Here is a 22,641-nt window from a genome sequence, read left to right on the forward strand (position 1 = left end):
CTGTACGCTAAGGTCCGTGGGACATTTATACCTTTTTTTTTGTGGTCATGACAGGGACTTCACTGTCGGTTGAACATTGTACCTTTCCTTTAACCCCCGACCCACAGGTGCTGCCGGCTCTTCTTGCAAGAGCAAATGACTACAGAAGCGCTCCTCAGTTCATCCAACGAACACGGGCCTGGCCCTCTAGGCAAAGAATATACAGCTTTGGTTACCTAAGAGACATTAGCTCATGTTATTAAAAAGCTCAACAAACCCCCCTCACACACACACACATTTTTTTTTCCCTTGAATGTGACCAAAGGTTTATCTGAGTAAAATCCTCTTGTACAGATGACACTGGTACCTACCTATCTGGGCGTCAAAATGCCATCAAGTTTGAGCTGTGGAAGCCATAGGGACACAGCTGAATTTCGTTTATAACAATTGTCTCAGGATAAAACAATCCTTTTGTAATAAAACTAACGTGTAATTTGGATTCCTTTAGTTTTAGTTCTAATCTGTTTAACTTACAGCTTGGAACTTGAGTAGAAATTTCGTACTCTCTGTTAATAACTGATCTATAAAGGTTTAACATAAATGACATGTCTCATCTGAGAAACTACAGTTTAAATAGTAAAAAGGTCAGAGAGGCTTGCCTCTGATCACTGAGCTGTCATCCCCTGGGTACTCAGAAATCAGTTTCACGTGTCATAAAGTAAGTACAATGTGACCTACGTGTAGCTCCTTCTCTGAAGAATTAAACTTTATTTTACTTTGTCAAGTGGGAAGATCCAAGTCAAAGGGAGCTGTCTTTACTAAGAATTAATTCATTTTTCGCATGACAACTTTACTGAAGCCCTAAACACACAGCAGTGTTCTTTGAGAACTGTCTTTCACATTCTAGTTCAGGGGTCAGTAAAATTTTTCTGTAAAGAGCCAGAGAGTAACTATGCTGGGCTTTGCAGGCCTGCTGTCTCTGCTGCAGTCAACCCTGCTGCTATAGTGTGAGAACAGCCACAGTCAGTGCATCAGTGGGCATAGCTGTGTTCCAATAAAACTTTATATACAAAAACAGGCTCTTGTCTACCCCTTTTTCCCAGGTTTTCCTTTAGACAGTTTGAGAATTCAGAAGCCATCCTTTCTACTTTCCTAGTCTCAGCTTTTCCCCAGCACTATACATGAAATATCCACAGACCTTAAACCTGTCTCTCTTGGGTACCTCATAGGAGCCAGGTATTCTTGGGATGGATGCATCAGTGAATAAAGCAAACACCACTCCCTGTTCTTTCATTATATTGACAGTCTTGTCTTGCTGGGAATAGAGTTTCTCAAACGCAGAACATGTCCTAAGAATTTGTCATAATACTTAACCTGGTGAAATTCATTATAAAGACATTAGTGCATATTCTTAGCTTGTTAATAAAACACACTAATATACTGCTAATTCAGCATCTCCAGGTTTCGGAGATACTGATACAAACCAGCAGGTGATCACAGTGTGTTGCTCTACTTAAGGTGTAGGAAGTTTGAATCTGATTAGGTTGAAAGATATACCCTGAAAACACTGGTATTTTTTTAAGCAAATCTCTTAATATCAGGGTGTCATCATTACCCTTTCTGTCCCATAGTCAAACATGTAAAAGGTGACATCCTGGATGTTGGATTAAATACCATTAGTTGTACATTTATAAAGATTTATGATCTACTATGAGTAGATGCTTAAATCTTTTCTAGGGATTTCCCTGGTGGCACAGTGGTTGGGAGTCCGCCTGCCAATGCAGGGGACATGGGTTCGATCCCTGGTCCGGGGAAGATCCCACATGCCGCGGAGCAACTAAGCCCGTGCACCACAACTACTGAGCCTGCTGCGCTCTAGAGCCCGTGAGCCACAACTACTGAAGCCTGTGCACTTAGAGCCCATGCTCCGCAACAAGGGAAGCCACCACAATGAGAAGCCCGCGCACCGCAATGAAGAGTAGTCCCCGCTCACCCCAACTAGAGGAAGCCCGCGCACAGCAATGAAGACCCAACGCAGCCAAAAATAAATTAATTAATTAATTAAAAAAAATCTTTTCTAGCTGTGTGCACTTGGGCAAATTAACCTCTCTGAACCTGTTTCCTTATTATTAAATTGGGATTAAAAACAGCTACCTCCTAGGATTATAGGATTACAAATAATATATATGTGAAGTGCCCAGAACAGTACGTGACAACAAATGATAAACAGTATCTAAGTAAATATTAGTTACGATGAAACATTTCAAATGACATTTTATAATAATTTTAAGTATATTTAATGATAAAAATCTTGCAACTACTGTGAATTTAAAAAGCAATTAATGACCAGATGATTCTAAATGAAGCCTACGAATCAAAGTGAAGCCAAGAACACTGACCGTTTCACCTCCGCACGGGAATGACACAGGACAGGCTGACAAAGCTTCTTAAATGCTGAACTGTAGTAGCAGCAGCTTTGATTCTGACGGACGCATCCAAGCTCCTTCCAGCAGTAAACCTCAACAAGCCGTGAGAATCCACAAACTGAAAATCTCAAATGAGAACATCAAAGAATACCTGTGTTTTGCAAGCATTTTTTTTTTTATTAACAAGAGATTGAAACAGTCAAATTCAAATGAACTATGGGACAAAAGTTCCAGTTGCTAAGTTGCAAAATGAACACATAATGGAAAAATTCACTGACATTTAAAAATGTAAGATTACTTCTTTTCATCGAATTCCTCTACTTGCATCGCAGATAGAGTGGCGCACCTGTCTCAGGGCTTCAGTAGCCTGTCCATGGGAAGAAGAAGAGGCACTGATCAGAGAAGATCAGGAACATATCAGATTACTGTTCACAAGTAACGTCTCCTTAGGTCAATATATAGATCTAAACTATGAGTGGAAACTGCCTACAATATTTCAATTTATGTGGATCCTTTTGTAAAAGGTGAGTTTAGAGTTTCTCGTTCATCCTTATAGTTCTTGTAATGTTAGTTTCCCCCTTTACAGTGGTTTTTGCCGTTATAAAAAATCAAACAAAAAAACCCACTACTCTGACCTATCAGTTTCCCTTTTTTCCCTCAACTTTATTACCTTAAAAAAAAAATAAAATAACTTTACAGTTTGCTACTCTAAATCTTCAATGCCCGGTGCTATAAACTAGTTGAAAGAACATTCCTTAGCTTTCACGGATTGGATCATTTAAATGCAAAAGTATCCACTAAATTAAAAAAAAAAAAAAAGATCATTATATTTTTCCTAAGTAATGATTATATGGAATTTAAACATATTTTTTAAAGGCTCTTTATCTCCAAGTTTTGGACTACAAATTCTTGTTACATCCTTCCTTTTTTTAAATTTCAGGGATGGGTAGTTTAGAAGTTACGGGTAACAAAAGATAGGATGATTACTGGCTATTAAATGATCATGCATTGAGCAGTAGAAGGTATTTCTACCAAAACTTTTTTCTTATAAAATTACTAAGAAAAATTTAAAAAGCTAATGAGCCCACTGGGAGGCCAGAGGTAAAAGCTGCCTAGGAAACAGATTATATGGAAGAGCCCCAGAGCACAGGATCCAAACTGAGCTTCATACCTTGCTTTCCCCACTTTCTAACCGTGTATAACCTCTGTTTTCGCATCTGAAAGAAGGAAATGATGAAAGGAGGAATAGCATATTGATTCTGTTTTTTTTTGTTTGTTTGTTTTTTTTGGGTTTTTTTTGCGGTACGTGGGCCTCTCACTGTTGTGGCCTCTCCCGCTGCGGAGCACAGGCTCCGGACGCGCAGGCCCAGCGGCCATGGCTCACGGGCCCAGCCGCTCTGCGGCATGTGGGATCTTCCCAGACTGGGACACGAACCCGTGTCCCCTGCATCGGCAGGCGGACCCTCAACCACTGCACCACCAGGGAAGCCCTTGATTCTGTTTTTAAAGAGAAGAAACTTGTAAAAACCTTTCGAGAGCTTAATAAAATTGTTTATCAGAGTGCTCATCTTCCTAAAATTCTCCTTTCTTTTAGTTCTTCATAGTTACAGAATCTGCAATTGAGCTTGATATTGGACTTTGTTCTTTAAAAACACATATTCACTTGGAGATAGATTTCTATTGAATACTGTTATTTTACTATCTCAAAGTCACTTAAGACATTTTCCATATACATGTAAAGCTATGCCAATGTAGAATACAGATGACAAGAATAAAACTGTAGGAAATTAGTATCAGGACATGTCAGCTATTTCACTGAACAAAACCACAATGCAGAGAAGCCTGTGCAGGACCAAGATTTAACCCACGAGGATGAGCCACCGATTGTATTTCCCTGACACTGAATTCTGCCTCCCAAACAAGACCAGCTATAAGATGTGGTATTTGCAATAAGGTACCTTAGCAAGATCTTCTTTTAACTTGTTGTACTGCACCACATCAAAATGCTGTTGCTTTGATTTCTTGTGGAAGAAGTGAAGAAACTGCCTACTCTTAACAGCTGAGTAAGTATAATCCTGAAAAAAAAAAAAGACAAAAAACCAGAACCGAACATGCTTTAAATGAACATAATACCTCTGCAAGAAACGTGCCTTAGCAACAACAAAGCAAAGGAAGGCAGATGAGTAAAATACGTGCCGTGGCCATCAGAGCAAGCAGGAGGCAACACAAGTAACACATTTAGTCTCATTTGAGATCAGCTGCTCCTTTCAAAAGCAAGCAAGCTGGGCAGAGAAATCACACATACAGGGAAAGAAAAGAGAAACAGGAAAATGCAGATTCTTGGCAAAATAATCGCGAGATAAGCTAAAGTTACTGGGTGGTTTGCAATACAAATTCAATTTTATTTATAAACAGGATACAGGGTACACAAATTTGATGTGTTTATCTCAACGGAGGAATTTGTTAAGTTGTACTATTTATTTCTCTATAGAGGTTATACACAGTTTCTCTAGGGTATATACAAATCTCCATCCTCTGGCAAACAACAAAATTTAACAGCTGATAAAAACCCAGATAGCAGTAATTCAATAGCTAAAAAGGTTTTATTGCTCATGACTTGGATAAGAAATTTTTTATAAAAGATGTTATAACTTACCATTTTCTTAACAAACTACTCACCTGTCGAGTGACTAAAAAGTATGCGAAAAAGACCATGGAATTTGAAAATGTGACGAAGTATGTAACTGGCTCCATGATATCCCAGGAGTACACCCACCAAGTGAGCCAGGCCATTGCCCCGCCCTGAATGGACAGCAATGCTAATCCAGCCCACAGAAGGCCGTTGGTTTTGACTTCTGAGTGAGCTTCAATTCTCGCTTTCATCTGAGGGGAAAAAAAGCGACTGTTAGTTCAGTTTACAGTGCACCAACTTAAAAAAAAAAAGCAGAAAAGGAAGAAAAGTAAAGTAATGCACATCTGTATTACTTTAAAGAGGTCTGATTTATGAAAAAATAGAATGTATAAAACATATACATTCATGAGTGATCACTTATTTCCAAATCAGTTCATTAATAAACCATTTTTTAAATTATAAAGGCAATACCTGCCCAGAGAAAAAAATTTAAATAGTATAGAAGGGTATACAATGAAAAATTCAGAAGTCATCCTCTGAAACCTAACTAAAAGTTACATGTCTATTTTCTTTGACTCAGCAATTTCACTTCTGGGAATTCATCCTACAGGTACACTTGCACATGTGATTCATCATAGGTTCATTCTTAAAAGTAAAAGACCATAAATTATCCAATTTTTCATCAAGGTATCATGCAGCTATGGTGAGAAGGCTCTCTATGTACCAATACGGAGATCTTTCCAGGATCTACTGTTAGTGAAAAAAGGTGAGAAAAGTGTATAACAGCATAGACTGTTTCCTAGAAAAGGGAACAATAATATATTTGCATTTGTTTGCACATAGATAAAGAAAATCTGAAATGATTCACAGGTTCAGGGATATGGTACTGGGAGGACAGTAGGAGGAAAACTTTCCATTGGCCACCTTTTTAGGTTTTCAAATCTTAACACAAGTAAATATCACCAACTTTTTAAAAAGTAAAGAAAAAATTAAAACGTACCATCCAACAAATAAAAAAGTCCCTTTCTCTGGCATCCCCTAAGTATTCTTAGAGGTAATCACTATCAAAAGTTTCTTTTAGGGACTTCCCTGGAGGTCCAGGGGTAAAGAATTAGCCTTCCAATGCAGGGGATGCAGGTTTGATCCCAGGTCGGGGAATTTAGATCCCACATGTTGTGGGCCAACTAAGCACATGCACCACCAACTACTGAGCCCACCTCAACTAGAGAGCACGCACGCCACAACTACAGAGCCCAAGTGCTCTGAAGCCCACGTGCCTCAATGAAGACCCGACACAGCCCTCCGCAAAAAAAAGTTTCTCTTAACAACAAGGTCCTACTGTATATAGCACAGAGATCTATATTCAATACCCTGTGATAAACCATAATGGAAAAGAATATAAAAAAGAATGTGTGTATATGTATGTATAACTAAATCACTGCTGTACAGAATTTAACACAACTATACTTTCATAAAACAACAACAAAAGAAGTTTCTTCTACCTCTAGAAACTTTTTATTCTTACACAAAGATACACATACACCTACCCATTTTTAAAAATCACAAGTGGGATCAAAGGTTTAAAAAATGCATTTTTCGCTTAAATTAAAACAGACTCCTGCCCCTCCTCCCCAGAAAAGTTTTTTTTTTTTTCTCCACCACTGATTAACTTCAGATGTTAGGAAGCCACTGCTAACTTTCCAGCTGCAATTCTGCTGAGCAGAGTGGGAGCCATGGGCCTATTCTCTGAAAAACAAACAGTGGTAGTGCTCCAGCTAGTGCATCCCAGCTCATCTTATACTCAGTTACCAAGATACTATGGCCAATCCATGGAAAGGACGCACGGCACAGAGTTTAAGACAGCAGCCTGGAGTCAGACCACCAGAGTTCAAGTTCTGGCTCTAATACGTATTAGCTTATATACCTTTGCTGCCTTAGTTTCCTCAACTGAAGAAGGAGGACGGTAACAATACCAAACTCAGAGGCTCGTTGTGAGGATTAAAGGAGAAGATAAGCCTATGTAAAGCATTCAGAAAAACACTCAAATGGAGCAATAATACCAATAAATATTGGGTATTATTTACAAACAGACTCAACAGGTGATGCTTCCGAACCTGTTCGAGGGGCTGCAGCTGTCCCTTCAGGTGGTCAATTTTCTCCAGCAGATGGTGCTCTCTCTTTTTCTGAAACTCTTCTAAATGCAAGGCTATGAACAGTCTGTGAACCAAGGATTTCATGTTTTCCATCTCAGTAGTGTGCTCACTACTCAGTTTTTCTGAGAAAAGAAGACACAAGGGAAACATAAGGCAGTTAACACATCTTTTCCTCCAGGGTTTGTAAGTCTAGGGAACCAAATCTGAGTTCCCCCATCTGGCCACTTGGACGCTCCCCACTCCTTGGGGGGGGGGGGGCGCATTTGGTACCGGCCTTTATTCCTGTCTCAGGTGATTCCACTCATCTCTCTCTGGAATAATAAATAACCAGACAGTAGGTTTAAAATTCATTATGTTTTTGTCTTTTTTCTTTTGTAATATGACTAGTACTCTTTCTTTTTTAAAAAAAGGAAGAATAATACAGGAAAAGGAAGTATCCATCTACCAGAACCCAGGTGAATACCTCACCTGAGTTTGTAACATTAGTTACAGGTTCACTTTTATACCTGTGTTAACCTAAGATCCTTCTTCACCCTCAACTATCTATCCAAAATCATTTTAGGATCCCCTGGGGAGGGAAACTGGTGTACAAACATGTAAACGAAAGTATAATATACGTTTGAAAAGTCATTCAAGTGTAAGTTCTTTTCAACAAGGTATAGATCTGAAGGGAGGTTCATACTGACGAAAGGGAATCGGTTTCTGAGCTTTTAACACAGAGTTCTTTTGATTCTGAATTTCTCTCATACTACCACTTCAGTGGATCTATAGATCTACATAAAACTGTGCTATAGTGATGCCTTTCTGAGGGTTATAACTGCTCCCCACCACTGTAAGAGAATTTGAGATAGGGGGACAAAGTGAGGGGAGAGAAGACAGACCTTCCTGCCAGACAGCAGAAGCAACTGCAGATACGGGAGATTTATGATCCTACTGTCAGTATTATCCCAGCGGCTTTCCAGTCTGGGACAGCACTCAACCAGTCTGTTACAGACTGAAGTTAATTTTCCTCTATCTCCACCCACTTCTTCAAGACTTTATTGTGGTCTTTAATCCCTTCCACATTCTAGGCTAAAACTCCACAAAGAGGTAGAAACGAGAAGTTCCCTTTTAGCCTTTTGAGATTTGCAGAACAGTCAGAGCCCTTTTGCTGTGATGGAAAAAATGGATGGATACATAAAAGGTCTACATACAGAAAAATGGCAGAGATGGGGCACGATTTTGTCCAAAGCTGTGGAACGTAACAAAGATAAAGAAAGCCAGACACTAGTTCAAGTGGTAAGGATAGATGCTATTCAGTAACTGTTGTACTAGGGAAGGGGATCTGGCATGAACTGAACTCAGCTTCTATTTGTGCAGAGGTGGAGGGGCGTTTTCAGGGAGCGAGGAGAACATCAAGGGGCTTAAGCAGAGTCAGGGAAGTGGAAATTTACAAAAAGTGGGAATGGAAGTTGCTTTATGTGACCAGGCCATTTGGGTCTGTTAACTGGCGCTTGTCCAGAAGAGGAAGATCAAATAGAACAATGAGGTGCCCTGAAAATGTTTATCTCCACTTATTCCCTCAAATGCTAAATGGGAAGTAGAAGACCTCGCAGAGTGCTGGGAACTCACTGGACATGAAATTTCTATCTCAACATGGATTTTCATTTTTCTCAATTTCTTCCATCCTTCTGTCTTTGGGGTTAAATACTGTCCTGATTTTTAAAAAGAATCAAGAATAGAAGAATGTTCATAATTGTTGAAATGATGGATTTGTTTTAATTTCTCTATACTTAATTTGTGTTTGAAAATTAAAAAAAATATTTTTCCTCAAGGGATCTTCAGAGTAATTGCTGATATCAGTGCTGGAGCACGAGATCAGCCTGGATCGTCTAGTTATACCAGAAAGTAAGAAAATGCTTAAAATAAAAACGGGGGCAAGTCATAAGGACATGGGAGCCAATGATCTTCAAATTGATATGGTTAGCAGGAGCCCCTTAAGCTGGCTCCTGTGTCCTTGTGACTTACTCCCATTTTTTGTTAGTATTTCCTTATTGTTTCTTTTGTTGAAGTATAGTTGACTTACAATATTATATTAGTTTCAGGTGTACAGCATAGTAATTGAGTATTTTTACATATTACACTCCATTAAGTTATTACAAAATAATGGCTATAATTTCCTGTGCTGTATAATATCTCCTTGTTGTTATTTTATAGTTTGTATCTCTTAATCCCCTACCCCTATCTTGCCTCTCCCCAGCTGGTAACCACTGGCTTGTTTTCTATACCTCTGAGTCTGTTTCTGTTTTGCTATATACATTCATTTTATTTTTTAGATTCTACATATAAGTGATATCATACAGTATTTGTTTTTGTCTGACTAAGCATAATATTTTCTAGGTCCATCCAGCTTGCTGCAAATGGCAGAATTTCATTCTTTTTTATGGCTGAGTAATATTCGTGTGTGTGTGTGTGTGTGTGTGTACATACCACATCTTCTTAAGCCAATCGTCTGTTGATGGACACTTGGGTTAACTACTGTAAACAGTGTTGCTATGAACACTGGGGTGCATGTATCTTTTCAAATTAGTGTTCTCATTTTTTTCTATATGCATACCAGGAGTGGAATTGCTGGATCATATGGTAGTCCTATTTCTAGTTTTTCTGAGGAACCTCCACACTGTTTTCCATACTGGCTGCACTGATTTACATTCCCACCAACAGTGTACAAGGGTTTCTTTTTCTCCACATCCTCTCCAACATTTGTTATTTGTAGACGTTTCGATGATAGCCATTCTAACAGTTGTGAGGTGATATCTCATTGTTCTGATTTGCATTTCTCTAATAATTAGCGATGCTGAACATCTTTTCACGGGTTTGTTAGCTATCTGTATGTCTTCTTTGGAAAAATGTCTATTCAGGTCTTCTGCCCAGTTTCCATTTGCATGAAATATCTTTTTCCATCCCCTTGTTTTCAGTTTGTGTATGTCTTTAGCTCTGAAGTGAGTCTCTTGTAGGCAGCATACAGAAGGTTCTTGTTTTTTTATCCAATCAGCTGCCCCTATGTCTTTTGAGTGGAGCATTTAGTCCACTGACATTTAAAGTAATTATTGATAGGTATGTACTTATTGCCATTTTATTAACTTTTTCTAGTTGTTTTCGTAGTTCTTCTCTGTTTTATTTTCTGTATCTAAATCACCTCCCCCTACCTCTCCCCATCTCCTTGGCATCTACTGATGATTCTTGTCTGAATTTGGCTGCAATATAATGATTTTGCAACTACAACAGCCCTCCCACATTTACCAGTCAGAACCTGGCATTCCAACTAAAAACATGAACCTTCCCTTATCTACTGATTTATTTATCTCACCATCTATTTATGAAGGCATAGACTCAGTATTACCTTATCCTAACCCCGATAGTCCACAACCACAGCTTACTGAGAGCAGAAACCTCTGGAGCCAATACTGATAGGAACACTAAACTATAATGGTTGAACTGCTGAAGGCTCAGTGCTGACTAGTTTGAGAAATAAAAACAGTCACACATTCATGAGTTTTACCTCCAGGAGTCCCACCAGGTTCTCACAGTGAAGGTCAGAGATCAGAGAAAAATACTTCCCTGCTTCCAGCAGAGAAAGGAGAAAAGTAACCATTTTGAAACAGTCCTGAGCATTACTTTCTCCATGCCAAGGAAATTACAGTTGACCCTCAAACAATATGGGGGATAGGGGCACCAACCCCACATGCCGTCAAAAATCCACGTATAACTTTATAGTTGGCCCTGTGTATCCACGATTCCATGGACTACACCAACTGTGGACCACTTAGTACTGCAGTGTTTATTGAAACAAATGTGCATGTAAAGTGGACCCACGCAGTTCAAACCTATGTTGTTCAAGGGTCAACTGTACTTTACCAGAACCTAGTCTGGCCTGGAGAAAGGGCAATTAGCCAACTCCAGGCCCCTCTAGCCTTCCTGTCTCATATAGGGGAGGGAAAAAATGGCTAAGAAACTCTTCTGAAGGTTACAGCACAGTAATCCTGGCCCAATAAAAACCTTGAGATTTAATCATAAAATTATAGAATGCTTCTCCCCCCCCCCCCCGCCAACACCTTAACACCACATCAACAGGGCTCTAGCTCTGTGCAAGACAAAGACTCTTTTCAAGAAAGAATTTCTAGGGAAACTCAAATACAACAGGGTAGAGAAACAGGGACACTAGAAAAAACTGAAGCCTCTGATACCTACAGCTATAGCAAACAGTAAACAGCTGAGCTCCTGGTCAGATACACATAAAACCTCACACTAAAGACCTACTTGCTTCAGTTTCTATTTTTAATAATCTCATGTCTAGCTTTCAACAAAAAATTACAAGGCAAGAAAAAAACAATCTAAAGAAACAAAGCAAGCATCAGAATCATAATCTGATACGGCAGAGATTTTGGAATTTTCAGACCAGGAAATTAAGACAAATATGATTGACACGGTAAGGGCTGTGATGGAAAAAGTTGACAACATGCAAGAACAGATGAGTAATGTAAACAGAGAGATGAACATTGTAACAAAGAATCAAAAAGAATTTCCAGAAATCAACAACACTTTAATAGAAAGGAAGAATGCCTTTGACAGACTCACCAGTAAACTAGACACGGAGGGGGAAAGAACCAGTGAGGCTGATCATGGTGATACCCACATCCAAAGACAGAGGAGAAGCTGCAATGAGACGGGAGGAGAGGTGCAATCACAGTAAAATCAAATCCCATAACTGCTGGGTGGGTGACGCACAGACTGGAGAACACTTATACCACAGAAGTCCACCCACTGGAGTGAAGGTTCTGAGCCCCACGTCAGGCTTCCCAACCTGGGGGTCAGGCAATGGGGGGAGGATTCCTAGAGAATCAGACTTTGAAGGCTAGCAGGATTTGATTGCAGGACTTTGACAGGACTGTGGAAAACAAAGACTCCACTCTTGGAGTCCACGGCTGCAGAACAGAATAAAGAAAAAAGAATGAAAAGAAATGAAGACAGCCTAAGAGAACTCTGGGACAGCACTGAACGCAACAACATTCAAATTATAGAGGTCCCAGAGGAGAAGAGAGAGAGAAACGACCCGAGAAAATATCTGAAGAGATTATAGTTGAAAACTGCCCTAATATGGGAAAGGAAATAGTCACCCAAGTCCAGGAAGTGCAGAAAGTCCCATACAGGATAAACCCAAGGAGAAACATGCCGAGACACACAGTAATCAAATTGGCAAAAATTAAAGACAAAAAAAAATTCTTGAAAGCAGCAAGGGAAAAAAGACAACATACAAGGGAACTCCTAAAAGGTTAACAGCTGATTTCTCAGCAGAAACTCTACAAGCCAGAAGGGAGTGGCATGACATATTTAAAGTGATGAAAGGGGAGAACCTACAACCAAGATTACTCTACCCGGCAAGGATCTCATTCAGATTCAATGGAGAAATCAAAAGCTTTACAGACAAGCAAAAGCTAAGAGAATTCAGCACCACAAAACCAGCACTACAACAAATGCTAAAGGAATTTCTCTAAGTGGGAAACACAAGAGAAGGACCTACAAGACAAACCCAAAACAATTAAGAAAATGGTCATAGGAACATACATATCAATAATTACCTAAAACATGAATGGATTAAATGCTCCAACCAAAAGACACAGGCTCACTGAATACATACAAAAACAAGACCCATACATAGGCTGTCTACAACAGACCCACTTCAGACCGAGGGACACATACAGACTGAAAGTGAGGGGATGGAAAAAGACATTCCATGCAAATGGAAATCTAAAGAAAGCTGGAGTAGCAATACTCATATCGGATAAAATGGACTTTAAAATAAGGAATGTTACAAGAGACAAAGAAGGCCACTACATAATGATCAAGGGATCAATCCAAGAAGAAGATATAACAATTGTAAATATATATGCACCCAACACAGGAGCACCTCAATACATAAGGTAACTGCTAACAGCTATAAAAGAGGAAATTGACAGTAACACAAAAATAGTGGGGGACTTTAACAGCTCACTTACACCAATGGGCAGATCATCCAAACAGAAAATTAATAAGGAAACACAAGCTTTAAATGACACAATAGACCAGATAGATTGAACTGAGATTTATAGGACATTCCATCCAGAAACAGCAGATTACACTTTCTTCTCAAGTGTGCATGGAACATTCTCCAGGTTAGATCACACCTTGGGTCACAAATCAAGCCTCAGTAAATTTAAGAAAACTGAAATCGTATAAGGCATCTTTTCTGACCACAACACTATGAGATTAGAAATCAATTACAGGGAAAAAAACATAAAAGCACAAACACATGGAGGCTAAACAATACGTTACTAAATAACCAAGAAATCACTGAATAAATCAAAGAGGAAATCAAAAAATACCTAGAGACAAATGACAATGAAAACATGATGATCCAAAACCTGTGGGATGCAGCAAAAGCAGTACTAAGAGGGAAGTTTATAGCTATAGAAGCCTACCTCAAGAAACAAGAAACATCTCAAATAAACAACCTAACTTTAGACCTAAAGGAACTAGAGAAAGAAGAACAAACAAAACCCAAAGTTAGCAGAAGGAAAGAAATCATAAAGATCAGAGCAGAGATAAATGAAATAGAAACAAAGAAGACAATAGCAAAGATCAATAAAAGTAAAAGCTGGTTCTTTAAGAAGATAAACAAAATTGATAAACCTTTAGCCAGACTCATCAAGAAAAAGAGGGAGAGGACTCAAATCAATAAAATTAGAAATGAAAAAGAAGTTACAACAGACACCACAGAAATACAAAGAATCCTAAGAGACTACTACAAGGAACTCTATGCCAATAAAATGGACAATCTGGAAGAAATGGACAAATTCTTAGAAAGGTATAACCTTCCAAGAATGAACCAGGAAGAAATAGAAAATAAGAACAGACCAATCACAAGTAATGAAATTGAATCTGTGATTAAAAGTCTTCCAGCAAACAAAAGTCCAGGACCAGATGGCTTCACAGGTGAATTCTATCAAACATTTAGAGAAAAGCTAACACCCATCCTTCTCAAACTCTTCCAAAATATGGCAGAGGGAGGAACACTCCCAAACTCATTCTATGAGACCACCATCACCCTGATACCAAAACCAGACAAAGATACTACAAAAAAAGATAATTACAGACCAATATCACTGATGAATATAGATGCAAAAATCCTCAACAAAATAGTAGCAAACAGAATCCAACAACACATTAAAAGGATCACACACCATGATCAAGTGGGATTTATCCCAGGGATGCAAGGATTCTTCAATATATGCAAATCAATCAATGTGATACACCATATTAACAAATTGAAGAATAAAAACCATATGATCATCTCAACAGATGCAGAAAAAGCTTTCGACACAATTCAACACCCATTTATGATAAAAACTCCTCAGAAAGTGGGCAGACAGGGAACCTACCTCAACATAATAAAGGCCATATATGACAAACCCACAGCAAACATCATTCTCAATGGTGAAAAACTGAAAGCATTTCCTCTAAGATCAGGAACAAGACAAGGATGTCCACTCTCACCACTATTATTCAACATAGTTTTGGAAGTCCTAGCCATGGCAATCAGAGAAGAAAAAGAAATAAAAGGAATACAAATTGGAAGAGAAGAAGTAAAACTGTCACTGTCTGCAGATGACATTGTACTATACGTAGAGAATACTAAAGATGCCACCAGAAAACGACTAGAGCTAATCAATGAATCTGGTAAAGTTGCGGGATATAAAATTAATGCACAGAAATCTCTTGCATTCCTATACACTAATGATGAAAAATCTGAAAGAGAAATTAAGGAAACACTCCCATTTACCACTGCAACAAAAAGAATAAAATACTTAGGAATAAACCTACCTAGGGAGACAAAAGACCTGTACGCAGAAAACTTTAAGACACTGATGAAAGAAATTAAAGATGATACCAACAGATGGAGAGATATACCATGTTCTTGGATTGGAAGAATCAACATTGTGAAAATGACTGTACTGCCCAAAGCAATCTACAGATTCAATGCAATCCCTATCAAATTACCAATGGCATTTTTTTACAGAACTAGAACAAAAAATCTTAAAATTTCTATGGAGACACAAAAGACCCCGAAAGCCAAAGCAGTCTTGAGGGAAAAAAACGGAGCTGGAGGAATCAGAGTTCCTGACTTCAGTCTATACTACAAAGCTACAGTAATCAAGACAATATGGTACTGGCACAAAAACAGAAATACAGATCAATGGAACAAGATAGAAAGCCCACACATAAACCCACACATCTATGGTCAACTAATCTATGACAAAGGAGGCAAGGATATACAATGGAGAAAAGACAGTCTCTTCAATAAGTCGTGCTGCGAAAACTGGACAGCTACATGTAAAAGAATGAAATTAGAACTCTCCCTAACACCATACGCAAAAATAAACTCAAAATGGATTAGAGACCTACATGTAAGATACGACACTATAAAACTCTCAGAGGAAAACATAGGAAGAACACTCTGACATAAATCACAGCAAGATCTTTTTTGATCCACCTCCTAGAGTAACAGAAATAAAAACAAAAATAAACAAATGGGACCTAATGAAACTTAGAAGCTTTTGCAAAGCAAAGGAAACTACAAACAAGACGAAAAGGCAACCCACAGAATGGGAGAAAATATTTGCAAACGAATCAACAGACAAAGGATTACTCTCCAAAATATATAAACAGCTCATGCAGCTCATTATTAAAAAAACAAACAACCCAATCCAAAAATGGGCAGAAGACCTAAATAGACATTTCTCCAAAGAAGACATACAGATGGCCAAGAGGCACATGAAAAGCTGCACAACACCACTGATTATTAGAGAAATGCAAATCAAAACTACAGTGAGGTATCACCTCACATCAGTTAGAATGGGCATCTTCAGAAAATCTACAAACAACAAATGCTGGAAAGGGTGTGGAGAAAAGGGAACCCTCTTGCACTGTTGGTGGGAATGTAAATTGATACAGCCACTATGCAGAACAGTACGGTGGTTCCTTAAAAAACTAAAAAGAGAATTACCATATGACCCAGCAATCCCACTACTGGGCATATACCCAGAGAAAACCATAATTCAAAAAGACACATGCACCCCAATGTTCACTATTTACAATAGCCAGGTTATGGAAGCAACCTAAATGCCCATCAACAGACGAATGGATAAAGAAGATGTGGTACATATATACCATGGAATATTACTCACCATAAAAAGGAACGATATTGGGTCATTTGTAGAGATGTGGATGAATCTAGAGACCATCATACAGAGTGAAGTAAGTCAGAAAGAGAAAAACAAATATCGTATATTAATGCATATATGTGGAATCTAGAAAAATGGTACAGATGAACCGGTTTTCAGGGCAGAAATTGAGACACAGATGTAGAGAACGAACGTATGGACACCAAGGGGGGAAGCGGCCGGGCAGGGGATGGTGGTGGTGTGATGAATTGGGAGATTGGGACATATATACACTAATATGTATAAAATGGATAAGTAATAAGAACCTGCTGTATAAAAAAATAAATAAAATAAAATTCAAAAATTAAAAAAAAAGATAAAAATGGAACGTTTTCATTACATTTCAGTAGAGAATCACATGTGGAAATATGGTCAAGAAGGTTTTTTTCGCTTAACTTATGTGGAACCCAAACATCAAAGCGATTAACGTAACCAAGATGGTGCAGATTATTTTAAACACTTGATTTGGATATTTTGAGTATGTCGGCTATCTCCCGAGTGGTATAACGTTGACTGTTCTCAATTATTGCTTCAATTTGATCGCTATCAACTTCAACTGGTCTACCCAACCATGGAGCATTGTCCAGAGAGAAATCTCCAGCACGAAACTTCACAAACCACTTTTCACATGTTTGATCAGTCACAGCACTTCTCCATACACTGCACAAATCTTTTTTTTGCGTTTCAGTTGCGTTTTTACCTTTCTTGAAATAATAAAGCATAATATGCTGAAAATGTTGCTTTTTTCCTTCCAGCTTCCATATTAAAATGGCTACACAAAAATTCACCAATTTTCCTTTTTTTTTTTTTTTTTTTTTTGCGGTACGCGGGCCTCTCACTGTTGTGGCCTCTCCCGTTGCGGAGCACAGGCTCCGGACGCGCAGGCTCAGCGGCCATGGTTCACGGGCCCAGCCGCTCCACGGCATGTGGGATCTTCCCGGACCGGGGCACGAACCCGTGTCCCCTGCATCGGCAGGTGGACTCTCAACCACTGCACCACCAGGGAAGCGCAAATTCACCAATTTTGATAAGTCTTTTTTTAAATGCATGCTGATATGACAGCTGTCACAATACAATCTAACAAAATTGTTTTGAATGAATGAAAGACAGCTATGTGCTACTAGAGCCATCGAACGGAAGAAACCGAACAAATGTTTTGGCCCAGACAACAGAAAATGTTCCACTCCAGCGCTTGATAGTGGGGGAGGCTGTGGGGAAGGGGTGGAGCTCATGGGAACTCTCTGCTCTCTGCTCCACCACGCTGTGAACCTGAAACTGGCTAGAAAAAAGAAAACCTACTTAAAAAAAAAAAAAAAGTGAAGACCTGTACAACGGTATACACTTGAGTTCCTGATTTTCAGGTCCACTTCTTCTTAACCCAATAATGTCAGATTAAGCATTCAAGATCCTTAAAATGAAGCCTTAAAAGTCTAAAAAGAGTATATGAGCCTAAAAGCTCTGACAGATGACTTCTACCAATCATTTCTACCCTTGCTAGAAAAGCTTACACATTGGCTCTCCAAAGCCTTCTTGGTCATTTGGTTAACTAAAACAAATTCTTAGGATAAGGCTGCTCCCTGAAAAAGGCCCACAGCGAAAGGGAAGTGTTAAGATACTTGCATAGCTGTGTTTCTTACCTTTCTTAGGGCACTGTACATCGTATGTGATTTTATTAATGACAAGTCTAAAATCATTCATTAGCAAGATTTCCATCAAGGTTGAAGCTGCAATTTCACTGCCATCTGAAAATGCAAAAATAAGTCCTTGTTTTACAACAGTAAGAACCATGTTTCAACATATGGAAAAACACTTGCTAATCCAGGTCTCTACAATACAGTAGTGGACATCTGTCTGTTCTGGGGTGGGGGGCTTTCCCATACCTGATACTGTTCCCGCCGGGAGGGAATCCTCTCTTGCTGCTCTACTGCTCATTACAGTGGACCAAGAAGAGCAGGCAGGCACCCCATCTCCCACTCTGTCGGCGGCGCTGGGACCCAGGCTGACGTCCCTCGTGGGACTGTACCTGCGGACGGTCATGCAAGGCCAGAGCAGTGCAGGTGACGGCGGAGGGGCTGAGGGTGTTGGCAGCAAAGCCCATCAGGCCGTTCCCAGCCTAACCTCTCTACTCACGTCCTTCTTCAGCTCCTACCCTCTTCTTTCTTTTTTTTTTTATTTTTTAAAATTTATTTATTTTTGGCTGCGTTGTGTCTCCGTTGCTGCGCGCAGGCTTTCTCTAGTTGCGGCGAGAGGGGGCTACTCTTCGTTGCGGTGCGCAGGCTTCTCATTGTCGTGGCTTCTCTTGTTGTGGAGCACGGGCTCTAGTAGTTGTGGCACGTGGGCTCAGTAGTTGTGGCTCACGGGCTCTAGAGTGCGGGCTCAGTAGTTGTGGCGCACGGGCTTAGTTGCTCCATGTGGGATCTTCCCGGACCGGGGCTCGAACCCACGTCCCCTGCATTGGCAGGCGGATTCCTAACCACTGCGCCGCCAGGGAAACCCTCCTGCCCTCTTCTGGGCCTGGCTTTCTTTCAGTTCCAGTCAGAGAGCCTGCTGACACACACCCCTGCTTAGTCAGAGCCCATTTCGGCGGCTTGCAGCCAAACGCGCCTAACCGCTCTGTGGAGGCACGTGGGCAGGAATGTTTGTGGAAGCCCGCCTCTCTCTTACTTTTAGCCGCTAAGGGGGAGTGATGTGCGTTGACTGAAACTTGGTAGCACCGCAACCACCGCCACACAGGGCTCCCTCCCTTTCTAGCCGAGCTAAGACCACAAGAGGCAAAACTGCAAGTGGCTGGGGGTGGCAGGGAGAGCGACAAACATAGCTGAACCGAAGGAGTAAATCTGCACTTGTGCGGTGTATTTCCTAGAGGTGGAGAGATTCTAATAGTGATTTCAAATATCCCAGGAACAGTTCAGAAAAAAAAAAAAAAAAATCTCTAGGAGGATGTCAGAGTCAGCATGCTTCGCACAGCCTCTTATATAGCCTAGCTTTTGCTGTTATATTTTTGAACTTTCATGTAACCCAGGTGTTAAGATTCAAACTCACTGAACAGTAAGCAAAAAACTGGCGCTGGCAGGGGTTTCTATCATTCTTCTTTCGGAACGGTCTACATATAATTACGCGATACAGAGTCCAGGATGTATATTTTCGCCTGGCCTGGCATCGCTTGGCTGCATTCAACCGGATATGCGTGACAACAGTAATACTGCTAGTAAAATCAGGGAGAACCTGCTTGCCTGCCTCCTGTCTGGCTCTCAGCAGTTCTTTTGTTCAGAAGGCAGCAAGTCAAGGCTGCACCTGGGGCTGTTCCTAGAATTTGGCTGTTTGGGTTCCTGTTCATCAGCTGCGGTGAGATCATCTTCCCAGGAATTGCCAAATAACTCAGCCCACACTGTGGGCAAAACTGTGACAAGCTTAGAACACTCTTTTCAAGCCCAAATTAAATGCAGGCAAATTCCACCCACAGAGCCTCTTTTTAAAAAGATCAGCAACACACCAAATCCTTGTATCTGACTTTGCAAGTGTCATTTAAAAATTTACATTTAAATGACTTCACACCTGCTCCTTAAAATATTATTATAAAAAGAAATCAACTGAGTATGATTTCTCAGTTGAAGTACTACATTATCCTTTATGCTATTCTAGGAACAGCAAGAGATTGATGTGAAACACTTTTAAGGAGGTAACGATACAGTGATGAATTTTTCACTTATTCTTGGGCAAGTACTGATATGAACCCCAACACAGCGTTTTCACTCAGTCCAAAGAGCCCCTTTACTCTATGATTTCTAGGGGTTTTCTCTGTGTTTTATGTTTCAAAGCTACTCAAATTATTTTTTTAGAAACAAGCAGGGTACACATCAATGTTTTAACCTATTTCAGGCAAGCACTGTGCTCAGAGCCCTTCTGAGTTCTGGGTTTGCACTTCCCTGCTCTGAGGAAGGCAGGCCCTGACCTGCAGGGAAGGCCCAGGGGTTTCGATGTTCCTGTGACTGGGGGGCGGGAATGTCGGTCCAGTCAGGGATGAAGTATTAGGCCACTGTGGTCACGGTACTAAAACCTTTCTTTGATCCTGGTTTTAGCAAGAAGAAACTCCCCTTCCGGTTAAATCCAAATTCCTTACAATAACCTACAACAAGGCTTTCCCTAACCTGCCCATCCCCTCCTACTTGGACCCAGCTCCCTCCCTTTTCAGTTGAGGGTGGAGTTAGCTCCCACCTCAGGACCTCTGCCTGGAGAGCTCTCTTCCCATCTATATCTTCTCTCATCTCTTCCTGGTCTCCATCTACATCTTCTCTCACCTCTTCCAGGTCTTCACCTAAATGTGACCTGAGTGAGCACCTCCCACCAACACACACAACTCCCACCCCCCATCACTCTGCTTTATTTTTGACTGTAACACTAATTATCTAACATATTATATATTTTATTTCTTTACCTTGTTTCTTTCTCCTCTTAAAATGTAAGCTCCCTAAGAACAGGAGTTTTAATCTCTGTTGTTCTTTGCTCTATCCCTAGCATCTAGAACAGTGCCTGGCATATGTTAGTGTAAAAAAATTAATACACAGAAACCTCAATTAAATAGAGTCCAGAGACCAGAAGGGGGAGCTCTCACACCCTGTGAGGACAGCAGAGCCCAACAGGAAGAAGAAAGACTCCTCTTCTTTCCCAGCAAGGACTCAGCCAATGAAAAGCCATGGACTGTTTGTTTACTATAGCCCTACTCACTTCCTTTTCCTCTATAAAAGCGGTCTCCTCCCCTTGTCCTGCAAGTCCTCACATGTGGCTCACCACGGTTGCAGACCCTGAATTGCAATTCTCTGCTGATCTGCAATAAATCCATCTTTGCTGGAGAAATATCTGGCAGTCTCTTTGTTTCAGGTCAACATTTGTTAGGTGCTCAATATTTGTTGAGTAAATAAATTCTTTAATCTCTATTTTTCCAACTTCCATGTCTACCTCTTAATTGGTTCTGAACTTGGATAGGGAAGAAGAATGTTAATTTCCCTTTCAAAACTGCAATATTAATCATTAACTTTTAAATAAGTTTATTCTAAGTATGTAATACTACAATAAAATAACAGTGCAAATTTATTCACTTATTTATATTTATAGTAGCCTCTGTATATTGGACTGGGGTAAAGAATTCTTTATTCTCTTTTAGGGGCAGGAGGACGTCCTTTTATGTCCTCAGACCATGAAAACATAAAAGCTATATCCTAAATTTTAAATGTCTATGTGATTAACCACCTCTGCTGGTATTAAACTATATATATATATATATATATATATATATATATATATATATATATATATTTATACACACACACACACACACACACACACACACACACACACACACACATACTTTCCTGAGAACTAATTCGTCAGAAAACACGCTAGACTATAACTGCTTTATAACAAAGGTTAATGAACTATTTGTGTATTTTAGTTATTCACTGGCTATTTCAATCATTGAGCCTGCATTTCATTTTCTAATTATTCAAATTTCTTACAGAAAATTAGACACTAATGACTGTGTCATTAAAATTTTCTCAGAGAAAAATCTGGGGGCTAAGTTTATGAAATAAGTAACCAAAACATGCATAAACTTATTCCATTTCTTTTTTATTCAATAGGGTTAATTTTTTTTATATTACTGATGTTCAAAAGTGACGGACTCAGTAACTGCCAACCATTTATTATATAATGAATTAAAGAATCAAGTTTCTAGAAAAGTAAAGAACCAAAACAAAGGTTCAGAAGAAGAGAAAAAGACAAAGTTGAAGAAAACATATATATACCTGCTGTGAAGATGGCAGCCGTTCTGATACCTTTATCTTCATTTTGTAGGTCCTGAAGGAATGAACCAACCGTTGATAACATTGGTTTGACTACAAACTGACAGCGCTCTTTTCTGGACGGCAAAGTAAGTGTTACCAAGGGAAGGCCATGTTTATAATTAATTGTGATTTCTGTTAAGAAAAAAAAAGATGGTAATAGAGGATGGATAACATTTCCTTTAAAAATAACTGTTAAAATTATTATTAAAAGATTATTAACTACAAAAATTCTGGAAGGGATGCCTATGGAATTCATAACCCTCTGAATGCCTATAATCATTTACATCACGCCTACAGTGCCTTCATTATACT

At 39.6% G+C, this 22,641-nt stretch overlaps 1 protein-coding gene across 1 annotated transcript in view; it reads right to left on the minus strand.

Annotated features, from left to right (window-relative positions):
• Positions 1-2,557: 2,557 nt before the first annotated feature.
• MCUB (mitochondrial calcium uniporter dominant negative subunit beta) overlaps positions 2,558-22,641 on the minus strand; it is a 91,266-nt gene continuing 71,182 nt past the window's right edge. The window contains 7 exon segments of the mRNA XM_019927793.3: positions 2,558-2,733; positions 2,735-2,772; positions 4,364-4,480; positions 5,085-5,288; positions 7,152-7,312; positions 18,127-18,231; positions 22,291-22,461. Coding sequence (XP_019783352.2) covers positions 2,700-2,733; positions 2,735-2,772; positions 4,364-4,480; positions 5,085-5,288; positions 7,152-7,312; positions 18,127-18,231; positions 22,291-22,461 — 830 coding nt within the window. The 3' untranslated portion in view covers positions 2,558-2,699.

This window comes from Tursiops truncatus, chromosome 5, assembly GCF_011762595.2.
Source record: "Tursiops truncatus isolate mTurTru1 chromosome 5, mTurTru1.mat.Y, whole genome shotgun sequence".
NCBI lineage: Eukaryota > Metazoa > Chordata > Mammalia > Artiodactyla > Delphinidae > Tursiops > Tursiops truncatus.